A 15,751-nucleotide genomic window follows, 5' to 3' on the forward strand; every position below is an offset into this window, starting at 1 on the left:
AGTCCCTCCCTGGGGTTCCTGGCTCCTCTGCTCCCAGGCTTACTCCTGTCTAACACACGTGGCTCTTCACAACCTGCTTTCTTCTCTAGGGGCACAGGGAGTGATGGAGGAGCAACAGCTTGGCCCCTGTAAATGGCCTGCTGTCTGGCATCCTGGAATTCACTGCTCCAGTTGGCAGAAAATAATTAAGCATAATTAACAAGCCACCATTTGTTGAGTGCTTACCATGTGCCATGCCTTGTGCCAAGTGCTTCGCTTGTATTATTTCATTTGGTAAACCCAACCCTAGGAGGCAGTTCCTGTTAACCCCATTGGGATGCAGGAGCCTATGAGACACCAGAGAGTTCCAGGATGATTGGGGTTGGTGAGGCGGGCTGGTCAGGAAAGAATGTTAGGGAGTTGTGAGGCTCTCTGACCTGTGTCCTGATTAAAAAGTAAAAATATGTTTTTTTTTTGTTTTTTTTTTTTTTACCTCTATGTTATCATGGTAAGTTGTGTTTCTTGTTGAAAACTTAGTGAAAAGAAAGTGAACAATCACTTGTAATCTGACTCCTCAGAGAGACTACTGTTAACATTTTGATTTATACCCTTCCAAACTTTTTTTCTATGTCTGTGTGAGGGAGGGGTCAAATTTTAACAAAATTGAGATCAAATTCTATGTGTACTTTTGTAACCCAGTTCTTTTCCTTGCATCAGTGCATGTTCTTCTGTTGACTTAATCTCCCTGCCAGATCTGAGAAGTTAGGGAGAGGAGGGTCCAGGTCCAGCAGGAAGTGGATCTTCTTGCCCGGCCATGGCCTCAGGGCCGGTCCTATGAGTATCAGGGAAGGTTGCCGCTTGAACAAGTGGCGGTCACCTGAGTGTGCAGGAGCAGGCAGGAGCCTAGGTGGGGTGAGGAGCCACATGCTCTTATTTATGCAGTCTCCTCTCAGTCTCTCCCAGGACACTAATTAGAGTGTTTGTAAGGTTCTTGCCTGTTTCCTGCATTAGCCCTGTTTCCTTGGGTGCCATTTGTCATGTGGCTCCTCTTTCAGGCTGCTGATTTTCTTCATACACTGAGTGACATTCGCTCGCCTGCTTACGAACAAAGATTCCTATCAGTGTTTTCCAAACCAGGCCAAATATCAGAAGCATCTGGGGAGCCTGTTAAAATGCGTAGATTCCTAGGATCTTCTTCCAGAGATTCTGGCTTAATAGGTCCAGGGTAGAGCGTGAGAATGTATAAAGCCACAGAAGTACTTTGACCCTCAGCCAGGTTTGGACTCAGAGTCAGTTTTGGTAGCCAGTGGGACTCCCTTTACTGTGAAGGTCTTTGCTAAGTTTTCCTCAGTTCACTGGCCTTTCCCCAGCGTGGCAGGAAGCCCTTGGCCTTCAGCAGTGGGGTTTGCCCTGGTAGAACCAGACGAAGATGCTGCCTTGACGGTAGTTTCCTGAACACAAACCTTTAAAGGCAGCGTAAGCATCTCTGGAAATATAAAGAGACAAAATTGTTTTCATCAGAATTCTTTCAGGTAGAGTACCGTACGGTATATATATTGTTTGTGTGTGTACATGAGTATAACCCCTTGTCCCCAAAAAGGGGCATGTTCAAGTAACAGTAATTGACCATACACTGCCTTCTAAGACAGTGGCCTGACTTCAGCGGAGGGCAGTGTGCAAGCTGAGGCTAAGACCCAACTATTCTAGAGGGATTTTTTTCCTATTGTAGTAACTGCTGCAATTTGAAGAAGTCATTATAGGTGTACATTACATTTTTCCCAGGACTATATATTTAATTTTGATTAGTATATTTGTTAACATTTTTTGGTAATAACTTTTTTGAGATATAATTCAGGTATACACAATTCACTCATTTAAAGTATACAATTCAATGGTTTTTAGTATATTCACAGAGTTGAGTAGCCATTACCACAAGAAGTTTTAGAACATTTTCATTACTTCAAAAGGGAATATTGTACCCTTTAGCTTATTCCCCTTAATCCCCAGTCCTCCCTCACCCCTTCCCTAAGCAATCACTAATTTGCTCTCGGTCTCTACAGATTTGCCTATTCAGGACATTTCATGTAAATGGAATCATACATGTATCTTTTGTGACTGACTTCTTTCACTTAGCGTAAGTTTTCAGAGTTCACCCATGTATCATGTATCAGTACTTCATTTGTTTTTATGGCTGAATGTTATTCTGTTGTGTAGATATATCACATTTTGTTTATCCATTCATCTGGGTGGATATTTGGGTTGTTTCTACCCTCTAACTACTATGAATAATGCTGCCATGAACATTTGTGTACAAGTTTTTTGTGGACAAATGCTTTTATTTCTCTTCACATACACACAGTATATACCTAGGAGTAGAATTGCTAGTCATTTGGTAACTCTGTGCCGAAGAGTTTAAGGAACTTGCCGGGTAAGGTGGCTCATGCCTGTAATCCTAGCACTCTGGGAGGCTGAGGCAGAAGGATTGCTTGAGTTTAGGAGTTCAAGACCAGCCTTAGCAAGAGTGAGACCCTATCTCTATTAAAAATAGAAAAATTAGCTGGGCATGGTGGCATGTGCCTGTAGTCCCAGCTACTCAGGAGGCTGAAGCAAGACGATCACTTGAGCCCAGGAGTTTGAGGTTACAGTGAACTATGATGATGCCACTGCACTCTACCCAGGGCAACAGAGTGGGATTCTGTCTCAAAAAAAAAAAAGAAAAAAAAGTTTAAGGAAGTGCCAAACTCTTTTCCAAAGTGGCTGTACCATTTTACATTCCCACTAGCATTATATGAGGGTTTTAATTTCTCCATGTCCTCACCAATCCTTATTACGATCTGACTTTTTAATTCTGGCCATTCTGGGGTCGTGATGTGGTATCACATTACAGTTTTGATTTGCATTTTCCTGATAACCAGTGATGTTGAACATTTTTCATGTGCTTATTGACTATTTGTATATCTTCTTTGGAGAAAAATTTATTCAGACCCTTTGCTCATTTTTAAATTGGGCTGTCTTATTATTGAGTTGTAAGAGTGCTTTATATATTCTAGAAACAAGTCCCTTATTAGATATATGATTTGCAAATATTTTCTCTCAATCTGTGTTTTTTCCCACTTCCTTAATAGTGTTCTTTGAACCTCAAACATTTTTAATTTTGATGATGTCCACTTTATTTTTTCTTTTGTTGCTTGTACTTTGGTTTTACATTTCAGAGTCCCTTGCCAAATCCAAGGTTCTACCAGTTACTAAGAAATTTGTTTTTTTCTAAGAGTTTTGTAGTTTTGACTTTTATATTTAGGTCTTTGAGTTTTTAAAAAATAAGGTATGAGATAAGGGTCCAATTTCATTGCTCTGCATTTGGCTACTCACTGGCACCATTTGTTGAAAATACTGTTATGTCCCCATTGGATGATCTTGGTATCTTTGTTGAAAATCAATTGACCAAAGAACCATGGGTTTATTTCTGGATTCCCAATTCTATTCCATTGATCTATTTGTCTATCGTTATGCCAATACCACACTGTCTTGATTACTGTTGCTTTGTAGTAAGTTTTGAAATTGGTAAGTGTAAATCCTTCAATTTTGTTCTTCTTTTTCGAGATCATTTTGGCTGTCCTGGGTTCCTTGAATTTCCTTGTGAATTTTAGACGTAATTTCTATACAGAAAGTAAAAATTCAAGTTTACAAAAATGTTGGATAAATATAAAATATCTTCTTGAGGGGATACCAACTTACTAGCTTGCCTGATGAACCAAATTATTAACCTACCTGGGGCCTCTGCTAGGCTGGATGTGATTGATGAGTGGTCAGGGGAGGGTTGCCTTTCCTCCAGAGTGTCTGAGCCAGGACATGATGGGCAGGCTGGACGTGTTCTGAGGGCTGCAGGTAGCTGTGGACCTGGGGTGACACAACTCACCTTTCTTTAGAAATGTCAGACCCCAGTGAACCTGTGAGACGAAAGCTGTAGGGAGCAGCTCTAAGTGCAGACTCTAGAGGAGTGCCTGGAATCTTCGATTTGCCAGAGGGAAGTTGGGAAGATGTGGTTCTGAGGGCAGAGCAGACTTAGGAATGCCATTGATTAGCTGGGCATTTTCTTTCTTTTTCCATGTTTGTTATGGTAGCATAGTGTTAACTGGGGCCTGTTCCACTCCTTTCTCTGCCTCTCTTTAGAAGCCACAGAGATAAATAATTCATCTTCTGTAATGAGCATGAAGCTTGGGAACAGATGCCAGCCAGCTGCTCTGTGTGTTGGGCAGTGTGTGGTCAGACCCTGAACTGGAGGCTTTTGACACGTCCCTGACAGCGGCCCCTGGTTGCTCCTGTGTCCAGTTCCGCTGCTCTGAGCCTGGGAGATTCCCTGGACTTGGCTGGGGAAACCCATCCAGCTGTTTCTCAGGACTCCTCAGCATTTATTGGCTTTTCTGTCATTTGGAGTCCACCTGCAGGGGAGCTCTCAGAAAGTCCTCAAAGTTTCTGGCCCACTGGTAGCCTTTTGTCCTCTTTTCAAATTCTGCTTTATATGTTCTTTTTAAACTTTTTTTTAAATTACAAAATACGCATACATAGAGGAAGAAAAGTGTCCCCCAAAATGATGTGCAGTTCAGTGATTTATCACAAAGAAAATACCTTTATAACTTTTACCAGAGTCAAAAATTGAAGATTACTAATATCCAGAAGACTCACATTTCATATGTAGCTTTTTTCTTCATCATTCAGTTCAAAACATTTTCTAATTTTCATTGTCATTTTTCTCTTTAATCCATGGATTATTTAGAAGTACATTTCTTAATTTCCAAATATTAGGAATCTTCCAGTAATATTTTTATTAGTTATTTTACATTTTTGTCAGAGAATATGCTCTCAGTCCTTTTAGTTTTTTGAAATTCATTGAGAGTTGCTTGATGGCCCAGCATGTGGTCAGTTTTTATAAATGTTCTGTGTGTACTTGAATTCCGTGGCAGTTGGGTGCAGTGTTCTTTGTACATGTCAAGTTTAGGTCAAGTTTGCTAATTATATTGTTCAAATATTCTATATCCTTGTTGATTTTTTCGTGTTTGTTCTATCAGTTACCAATATATGTGTGTTAAAATTCTTACTATGTTTGTAAATTTGACTATTTCTCATTGTAATTCTGTCAGTTTTTCCTTTATATATTTTGAAGTTATATTAAAAACAAACAAATTTAGGATTATTATCTTCTGGTGAATTTGAATTTTTATTATAAAGTCTTCTTTTATTTTTATGAGACCTTCTCTTTGTTTCTAGTAGAGATAAAGTCTACTTTTCCTGACAGTAATATATTATAGCTACCCAGGCTTCTTTGGTTAATATTTGCCTAGCACATCTTTTTCCATCCTTTTTCTTTCAATTCTTCTGTATCTTTACATTTTAACTGTGCTGTGTCTACTACAAAGGGCTGGCACAGAGTTGTTATTTTTCTTCTCAATGCAAACCTAGAATGATATATTCCTTCAAAAAGATCTTTATTTGCTTGTTAGATGCTTGGAGTCACTAGCAATCTGGACTAATCTTAATTCAATGTTAGGGGTTGAGAGTGCTTGAAGTTGCGATGCAGTCCCTTGAGGAACTGTGTCTGATTACAGTCCACCTTGTTGCTCAGGAGCAGCCCTTTGGGGTCCCAGCCTAGAAGGCAGAGGTTCAGAAGAATCCTACTTCTTGGCAGGCTTGCGTCTCTAACTCCCTTCCCCTATCCCTGAGAGGCAGGCAGAGGCTCTGCTCTCAGCCCTTCAGTCAACCCTCTGGAATTTGAAAACACCCCAGGAGAAAACTAGCCCAGAAAAACACTAGGCTTATGTCCACAGACCCTCCTGTCCCCTAAGATCCTGCCTGGGAGTTCCTCTCTATCTTGTTACATCTCTAAGAAGATGCTTTTAAATATTTTGTCTAGCTTTTCCAGCTTTCCTCAGTGGGTCTGTCATCCCAGAAATCGAAGTCCCCTACACATGTTTTCTAATTTTTCTGAGTTGTTTTTTGTTTGTCTATCTTTCTATTTTTTTCCTCTCTCCCTCCCTCCCTTCTCTCTTCCTGCCTTCCTTCCTTCTTGCAGATCTGCATTTATCTGAACAGGTGTTAGTGGTGCTGGAGGATCCCTTTCTAAGATGGCTCATTCACACGGCTCTTGGCAGGAGGCCTCAGTTCCTTCCTACCTGTTGTTTCTCATCACATGGGCTTCTTCATAGGGCCGTTGGAGTTTCCTCATGATATGGCAGCTGGCTTCCCTCTGAGCAAGTGATAACAAAAGTGAAAGCAAGAAAGAACCCCTATAAAAAGATGAATAACCCAACTGAAAAATGGGCAAAGGATTTAAATAGATATTTTTTCCAAAGAAGATATGCTAATGGCCAATAGCACATGAAAAGATGCTCAACATCATTAGTTATCAGGGAGATGGGAATCAAAACCACAATGAGATGCTGTTACACTGGAATGGCCATAATAAAAAAGACAGACAATGACAAGTGTTGGAGAGGATGAGGAGAAATTGGAACCCATGTACATTGCTGGTGGGAATGTAAAATGGTGCAGCCACTTTGGAAAAAGAGTTTGGCAGTTCCTCAAACAGTTAAAGACAGAGTTACCATTTGACCCAGCAATTCCACTCATAGGTATATGTATATCCAAGAATAATGAAAACATGTGCCCATACAAAAACTTGTACACAAGTGTTTATAGCAGCATTATTCATAATAGCTAAAAAGTGAAAACAACCCAAACATTCATCACCAGATGAATGGGTAAAAAACATGGAATAATCATACAATGGAATATTATTTGACCATATAAAGAAATGAAATATTGATTCATGCTACATCATGGGTGAACTTTGAAAATGTTATGCTAAGTGAAAGACGCTGGCCACAAAAGACCATGTGTTGTATGATCTCCTTTGCATAAAACATCCAGAATAGGCAAGTCCTTAGGGGCCCAAAGTAGATAAATTGTTGACAGGGGATTGGGGGAGAAGAGAATGGGGTGTGACTGCTAATGACTATGGGGTTTCTTTTCTTTTTTTTTTTTTTTTTTTGAGACAGAGTCTCACTCTGTTGCCCAGGCTAGAGTGAGTGCCGTGGCGTCAGCCTAGCTCACAGCAACCTCAAACTCTTGGGCTCAAGCGATCCTCCTGTCTCAGCCTCCCGAGTAGCTGGGACTACAGGCATGCACCACCATGCCCGGCTAATTTTTTCTATATATATATTTTAGCTGTCCATATAATTTCTTTCTATTTTTAGTAGAGATGGGGTCTCGCTCTTGCTCAGGCTGGTCTCGAACTCCTGAGCTCAAACGATCCGCCCACCTCGGCCTCCCAGAGTGCTAGGATTACAGGCGTGAGCCACCGCGCCCGGCCGACTATGGGGTTTCTTTTAAGGGAGGGTGAAAATGTTCTAAAATTAGATAGTGATGATTGGTTGTACAATACTGTGAATATACTAAAGGACAATGAATTGTATGCTTTAAATTGGTGAACTGTATGATGTGTGAATTATATCCCAGCACAGCTGTTAAAAAAAGAAGGACTCCATAATGCCTTTTATATCCTAATCTTGGAAGTCACCTATTGTCACTTATACCATATTCTATAGTTCAAAGCAAGTCACTAAGCCCGCATCTGAAGGGAGGAATTAGTCTCCACCTCTTGAAAGGAAGAGCGACAAAGACTTTGTGGACAAATTTTAAGCCCATCACAGGTCTAGAGTGGCTAAGAGTGGAGGCCCTGGGGTGGGACCGCCTCAGTGCAAACCCAGCTCTGCCCCTTACTGCCTGTGTGACCGGATGACCTGTTTAACTCTTTTTTTTTTTTTTTAAATAAATGACATGATTTTAACGTTGGAGAAATAAAAATAATCAGTATGCTTATATGGTCTGATTCAAATAAAACAATAAGTAGTCCCAAAACATATTTTTCTGAAATACCATATAATTAAGAGGATAGCAGTTATTTATTTTCTACCAGAATTATTCAAATTAAAGATTTACAGAAGCTGAATTATTTCGGAAGATACAAATTTTCCAGTTGCTTTGGGGTAACACTTCACCCCAATCCAATAGCAAAGTCTTTTTTCCCCAAAATACATGGGTACATATGTTTTTGGTTCTAAGTGTTTAACTCTTAATCTTCAGTTTCCTTGCCCCTATCTGAGCCGTGCTCAGGGCTGCTGTGTGGATGAGGCCGCTGAGGACCACAGAGACAGGATGGCTGGGTCCCTCCCTCCCTCCTGCACACAAGGCTTCAGTACAGGCTTGTCCTCAGCAATGGAGGGAAAAATCTGTGATTATTAGTGGCTGACTAGGCTCTGTATAGACCCAACCTCCTTTGTACATTTGTCCTGACATTATCACCTTTCCTGTGAGTTTTAACACATGATGGTTCTTAAATGGGCTATTGCTTTTGGGATGAATTGGGTTTTTCGGATGACTGCTGCTTCATGCAAGCCAGGCAAGTCCCTCATAGATGTATTCTCGGCACATCCAGGGTGGCATGAGCTCCCTGTGGGATAAGTTCTTGCTGACCCCTGAGTTCAGCAATGGTCTGTAGCCCCTCTTCTTGCTTCATTTTCTGAGTGTGTCTCTTCCTGACTGTGTCCTGAGAGTCAGAAAGTCCCGTGCCCTGCAGAATTTGGGTTTGTTGCCTCCTCTGAAGCCCACTCTCCTGTAGTATTTCCCTGCCACATAGGGTCCTGTCTGTTCTCCCTTTGGCTCCAGGCCCCTGCTCCCTGGTATGCTCTTGTAGCCTCTCTTGGTACCCATCACCAGCACCAGCAGGTAGCATTGGTGCCCAACTGCAGTCCCATGGGAAGTGGGGACATGTTTGGTGTTAAACATAGATAGATGCCTTCGAGATCTCATCCATTGACTTCTGGCCTTTGTCTGCTTCCAAACCTCCCTCTCCCACCCCACACTGGATCAGGCACAGTTTTTGTATAAGGTTTCTCAGCGTTAGGGAGCCCTAATGAGGTAATTGCTCAGACCTTGAGATAATAATACCATGGATTCTCATGGCGCCTTTCGTCCAAGGACCTCCTGACACTACAGCATTATCTGATCACAGCTTGGGGGGTGCCATAACCCCTATGATTAACTCCACCTCACATGCATGACACCATGGCCCTGAGAGGCAGGAGGGCAGTTAGGGCCGGCACTGGAATAGGATTCCTGGGCTTCTGAGAGCTGCATCCTGGGCAGGAGAGCAGCAGGGTTTCTGAAGGATGGAGGGCTGGGCCAGGGTTTGCTGGAGCCTGAATCACTTTGCATTGAATCTTAAACACGCAAAGTGTGCGGGTCAAGTGATGGCCAGGTCACAGTGGTTGGTGGACTCAGGCAGAGTTATGAGACACAGAGCTTCCCTCCTTTCTGTTGTCCAAACTCTGCCTGCCCTTCCTTTAGCCAGCAACAAAGTGCAAGCCCCAGCCACCATTCCAGTTTTATGGAACACATCCAGAGATGAAGAGCTGGGATGATGAGGGGGCGTCTCACTGTGCTGTGAGGAATGGCGGAAGGACTTAAGACTTCAGGTCTAGAGGAGAGAGCCCAGAGACGGCAGAACCAGAGCCGGTCAATGAAAGTTACTAGGAGGCCACTGTTGGCTCAATAAAGATGGAGCATTGAACAATCAGAGCTGTTTTAAAAGAGAAAGGGCTCCCATTGCAGGGAGCAAGCTCCCCACCACTGGCGGTGACCAAGCAGAGGGAGGGCACTGCTAGACAGGGCTGTTGTAGATGGAGCCATGCAAGGGCTTTCTGATTGATGAGCCCTGCCCCGCTCTCCCTGCGTCCCTAGCACCCGTTCATGGGTGAGTTGAGTTCACTGGCATCTTGAGGTTCCAGAGAGAGTGTATTGGACCGAGAGAAAAATATCTATCAATGGAGAAGAGGAGTGAGGCCCTCTCTCTTCTCTGTCTCTGCTAGAGGCCATTGGGTGTCTATGAGGATAACCTGAAGTTTTGCTTTCCTTTTCTTTTCTTTAAATAAAAATGAGAAAAGGCAAGGGAAAAATCCTCACCCAGCCCCTCACTCCCCGCTGCTTTCCAGGCTTGGTCCTCCTCTTGTCTTCACGTTCCCCCACCCCACTCTCCTCACTCTTCTCCTCCCTTGCTGCGTTCCTCCCTCCCTCCCTGCCTCTCCCTTCCTCTCCTCCCCTCCTGTTTTCCTCTTCTTTCCTTCTTTCTTTATTTCCGTTTTCCTTTCTTTTTAATTACAGAGGTGCTATAGTGCATGGGTGTATTCGTATTGTTGAAATAACAATAGCGTAGGTTCAAATTCCTCTTGACCACCGTCCCTCCAGTTCCCAGGCTCTTCTCCAGAGGTGGTCCCTGTTTTTAATTTGGCATCCTTTCAGAACACACACACGTGGAGATACGTACCACACCTGCTCTTCTGAAGTGTGCCTGCTCCTTTTAATACCTCATCTCAACATGATTCCCACACTGGTCATACAGAGCTCCCCATTCTTCACAACAGCCCACACTATGCCATAGTGCGGCTGAAGATGCTTTACTTAACTATTTCTGTATTGATGGACATTTCAGGTGTTTCCAATTTTTCCTTATTTTATTAAACAATGCTGTAGTGTCAGTCTTTGTGCTCATGCGTGAGTTTTTGTCTATGATTGTTACCTGGAATGAAGATTGCTAGGTTGAAGGATGTGCATACTTAAATTCCAGCAGATACCACCAGAAATGACCCTGCATTTACCCTTCCGCCCTCACGGTGTGAGAGTACCTGTCTTCCTACGTCATTACCGACGTTTGACAACTGCCCAGCAGCGAAAGCTCCCTGGCATCCACCTGGGCTGCCTGGTGCAGTCGTGAGCTCCCAGTGTCAAAGGGCATAGGCGGGGCGAGGGAACCCCTGCTGGAGGCATTGGAGAAGGGACTCCTGAGGTGGCGAGAAGGCTGAGCCAGGTGGCTTCTGAGGACTTCCAACCAGAGGCTGTAGGAGTGTTTGAAAGGTTTCACATGAACAAAGAGCATTCCTGTCACCTTTACGCCAGTTTTCACCCAACAGGGAGCTGAGGTGAGCTTGTTTCTGTCGTTTCTTTAGGTCAGCTGAAGCTGTCCATTGAAGCCCGGGACCGGGTGCTGCTGCTCCACGGTGAGTATGGCCTTGTGCAGGCTCACCAAGGAAGGGCGGCCACTCAGCCTCCTGCCTGGAGCCAGGGTTGGGGGGTGGTGTCACCATGGGCCAAGGCTTCCTTTCTCACGTTCGTATAGCATCCTGCCACGTGTCCACTGGAAAAAGTGGATATTCACTTGGGGCTCGCTCTACAGATGCAGCCCTGGGCCTGCCCCTGGGCTGTGTCTGGAGTCCACTCGGTGGGCCTTTTTCTTTACCAGGCTAGAGCTCTCCTCAGGCACCCCAACACCATCCTTGGCTCCCACAGAATAGGGCCACAGAAGGGCTTTGCTAGCCTTCCTTCCTTCTTTTGTCCATCCTTTGTTCTTCTTTCTTTCCCTTTTCTTGCTCATTCATTTATTCATTCATTGATGGGCAGCAGTGTCACGGGTAAGATCGCAGCCTTTGTAGCCAGGCCACTAGAATCTGAATCCTGGCTCTGATATTCACTTGCTGAGTGACCTTGAGCAAGCTCAGTTTTCTCATATATCAAATGATAGTGGTAATAGTGTCTATCTTAAGGTTGTTACAAAGATTGAATGAATTAATATTAGTAACGTGCCTAGAACAGTGCTGAGCATGTAGTATTCCCTGTATAAGTGTTTGTTAAATGAAGTAGAAAACCATAAATTCCCAAAATAATGATTGAGCATTGGCTGGGGACACCATGGAGAAGCACTTACCCATGTCTAGGTGGTGCTGATGAGGTGCCGGGGAAGACCTGACAAAGGGGGTGATGTCCACACTCCATCCTAAAGAAGGAACAGGCAGCGGGTGTGTGGAGAGTCATTTCATGTAGGGGGAACGGTAAGTATGAAGGCCTGGGGGTCAGAGAGAGCAGGGTGCATTTGAAGGGCTTTCCAGCATGACTGGGGCACAGTACAGGAGGATTTTGTACTTTATGTGTCTATTTACCCATTCGTTTGTCCTTTCGTTCAGCACATACACAGTTACCGAGCTTCTGTCATGGCCCCACTGCCTGCACTCTTCTGTTTAGACTCAAAGGCCCTGCCTGTCTCTCCAGCCTCCCTGGCTCTTGCTGCTAAAGGTGCTCTGCACCCCCTTTCTGTCCAGCTACTTGCACCCTTTGAATGCATCTGCTTGCTCGTGCCTCAGTGCCTTTGCACCCACTATTCAATGTGTTTAGAATAATCTTCTTTCTTTTTTGAACTCCTTTTGAAAAATAACTCTCCTTCACTTTGATTTTGCAAGAAATATGCTGCCTTATCATTAAGAGTCAGGAAGGAAGGCTAATTTTCCCTTATTTTTTTCCCTCTGGGAATCACCCCTCCCCCTCCCTCTGACCCGCCTGCCTGGGCTGGGTTTGTTGCTTCCTCCTTTGTATCTTCACCACAGCTCTGACTACACTGTGCTTCCCTGTGACTAGTCTTTCCACCAGACTGGGAATGCAACGAGGGCAGGGGCCAGGTCTGCCTCACCGCCACTGGTGGCCAGAGAGACCCCGGAGGTCATCAGGCCTGAATCCTGCCCTCGAGAACTACACTCTCGAGGGGAGGGATGCAGGCAGGAACAGTAACCAGGATACCAGGCAGAGTAGACCAGCAGGCGCCTGGAGTCCTCTGGTCTTGGCCGTGGGGGGGCCCAAGGTGAAGTTCCCAAGGACCAGCAGAAGGGTGTTCGTTGCCTGCCAGGGCCTGACTCCAGCTGTGCAAACAGTTTTTGCAAAATGCATCTTGGCCTCCACCACTCCATTTGTCCTGCACAGTTTGCTTTGGCTTCACCCCAGTCTCAGGCCCTTCAACCCTTCCAGGCTGCCCCCACTTCTTCCTTTGGCTCCCCAGGCCTCACACCTCAGACTACTGGGAGCTCTGTCTGAGCCGAACCTTGGGCTCAATCAAAACCAAACATAAAGGAAAATAGAAAAGAGGCTCAATTCTCTCAGGGCTGTTGTCTGATTTCTACAGACCTCAGGCAAATGGGCAATGCCTGCTTTCATAACCACACCTGCACCCACCCCATGCCTATCCTTTGCCTTTATTTATTATTTTCTTTAGCAAACATTTGTTGAGCAGTTATCATACTTGTCAAGCACTCTACACATTATCTCATTTAATTGGCCCAACTGCCATGTGAAATGCATATCATTATCACTAACCCACCCAAAATGGCAAATTCCGTCTCAGAGAGGCAAAGCAACTCTCTCTTGCTCTCATGGTTAGCAAATGGTACAGCTGGGTCTGTCCACCTCTGGAACCCAAGCTTGTGACTACTGTGCTATACTGTCCCTCAGCTGCAGCGCAGCTCCTGTGCTCACTGCACATGGTAAGCCCTCCAGCTTGGCCTCTTCCTTCCTGGAAGACAGTCTTGTGTGTTAAAAGGAGCACTGGACTGGGAGTCAAGCGACATGCATTCTAAATCTGTCATTCCCATTGCTCCATGATTTGGGGCAGGTTCCTATCTTTGGATTCCCCTCACAGCCTCATTTTCTCCATTAAATGAGGGGTTGGACTCAAATAAATTTTAAGTTCCCTTCCAGCTGTAAGATTCCAGGAATCGAATGCACTCTGTAATGCCTTGGTGAGGGTGCTGCCAGAGCATGAGAGAGGGTGGGAATGGCCTAAGCCAGAGAGGGGTTAATATCCAATGGTTGTCAATGGTTGTTATGCAGATTAAGGGCCTGGTAGTAGGGGCCACAGCTCTACTATTCACAGATATGCCTTTCTTTTCAGATCTCTTAATATATGTGGGTGTGTATGTCTACGTGTGTGCATGTATACATATTCCCATTCATCCACCCCAACATTTTCATTCTCTTTTAGTCATAGAAGGCAAAGGCCTGATGAGCAAAGAACCTGGCGCCTGTGATCCCTATGTGAAGGTATATGCTGGGGCTGGAGGTGGGATGGGGGTATTGAGGGCCATGTCACTGGGCTGAGTTCCAAGATCCCAGCATACCTGTGGGCCTGGGGCCATTTGAGGTGGAGGTGGTGGCTGCCATCTCATTCATTTGGTCAGTAGGCACTTATTAGACATAGTGATGAGGCCCTGTGCTAGGGTAGACCCCTTCCCTTGGCCTGGCTTGGTCCCTAGGGCCTTCTGCAAGAGCCAGAATCTTAAGAGTGGTCTTGGTCATCCATATAGCTGGGCACAGTGAGTGTGTGGATGACTGATATCCACAGACAATCCCAAACATTCTTGTGAAAAGCAATGTCTTCGCCGCCTTCCTCCCAAAACTAGAGATGGGATGGTCAGGTTTGGGCAGTAGAGTAGAGGGAGTGTCCCTGAGGGCTGGAAAATCCTTCTGGGTTAGGCCCTTGCCATGGAGCCAGAGGCCCTGCGGGGGCAGGGATCTACCTCCAGCAAGAGCCAAAGGCCAGGCCTCCTGGAGAGTGGCAGCTGGGATGCAAGGTGCAGGCCTTGATGCGCCCCTCAGCATTCCTCCTGAAACCCTTGGGCAGGTCAGAGGCCCCTGTGGGCAAGGGCTTGATTGGAAGGGGGGGAGGGGGAGGCAGGGAGGGTCCCTGAGGCAGGGGAAGAGCAGCATTGGGGCCAGAGCATGGGTTTAGGGGCTTAGCAGGAGGCTGACCTGGAGCTCTTGTGAAGGGAGCACTCAGCAGCTGCTGGGAACATGGAAGAGAGGAAGCCTTTTGCTTTTCGAGACACCACTCTGCTTGGAGGGAGAGCAGAGATGATAAAGTTGTATCCCATCTCTGGCTGGGCCATGGCCGCCTCCTTGGTACCTCCCACCCTGAGGCCTTGTCCTGGCATCTGACTGCAATGCCTCTGGCCCTGGGCTCCTTGTTCCTTTCCAGCATCTGACGGGGGCTCCATTTTGTCCTCTGCAGAGGCTGATTTGAAGAACTAGGAGGCCTTTAACTTGGAGATGTGCAGGGTCAGCTGCTGGGCTTAGGTGATTACATGGCCTGAGATGAGCTAATGCTTACTTTTTTCTCCAATTCAAGATGTCTTTGATTCCAGAAGATAATCGAATCCACCGTCAGAAGACGCGGACCATTCCAAACTGCAGAGACCCAGCTTTCCATGAGCACTTTTTCTTGTAAGAGCGGTGCAGCCGGGCCCTAGAGAGGAGAGGGAAGGAGTGCTTATCTGGAAACAGCTCTGTTTGCCAAATCTAGAACTAGATCTAAGCAGAAAAACAGTGACTTCTAAAGGATGTCTTTGTTTTCCCATTCACTGGTGTCCTTGCATCCCTGGCAGCGGGCCTAGCAGTGAGGTCCGCGGTGATAAGGTATCGCTGGGCCAGTTCTCACAGCTGAAATGCCCAGCCTGGGGCTGGCAGCCCCTGGAAGGAGTAGGCAGCTTCCCAGCGTGCCTTGGCGCAGGCTTTCTCCTCTAGCAGAAGGAATTTTCCAAGCTGAGGGATGTTTTGCCTCCCTGCCCCCCTTTTTATTTAAACTTGCTAACCTCTCTGAGCCTCGGCTTCCTTATTTGTAAAATGGGGCTAATAATAGCACCAACCTCCGAGCACTGTAAGCTGTAAATGGGACCCTGTAACCCAGCACCCGGCAGAGTGGGAGCTGCTGTGGTTATTATTATTATTTCTTTCCCCATCTCTGAACTCTGGGGCCAATGGGAAGGTAATGGACATTTTATATTTTCCTATTAGCGAAAATTAATAATAATATCTTGTTTTTTCCTCACTATACAAAGTAATTTTGGTT

General features: G+C 45.3%; 1 protein-coding gene across 1 annotated transcript in view; it reads left to right on the top strand.

Moving 5' to 3' along the window:
- Window positions 1-15,751, top strand: part of RGS3 (regulator of G protein signaling 3) — a 118,596-nt gene that overhangs the window by 2,737 nt on the left and 100,108 nt on the right. The window contains exons 4-6 of the mRNA XM_069476694.1: window positions 11,037-11,087; window positions 13,889-13,947; window positions 15,032-15,126. Of these exons, the coding sequence (XP_069332795.1) occupies window positions 11,037-11,087; window positions 13,889-13,947; window positions 15,032-15,126 (205 nt within the window). The remainder of the gene's footprint in view (window positions 1-11,036; window positions 11,088-13,888; window positions 13,948-15,031; window positions 15,127-15,751) is intronic.

This window comes from Eulemur rufifrons, chromosome 7, assembly GCF_041146395.1.
Source record: "Eulemur rufifrons isolate Redbay chromosome 7, OSU_ERuf_1, whole genome shotgun sequence".
Classification (NCBI taxonomy): domain Eukaryota; kingdom Metazoa; phylum Chordata; class Mammalia; order Primates; family Lemuridae; genus Eulemur; species Eulemur rufifrons.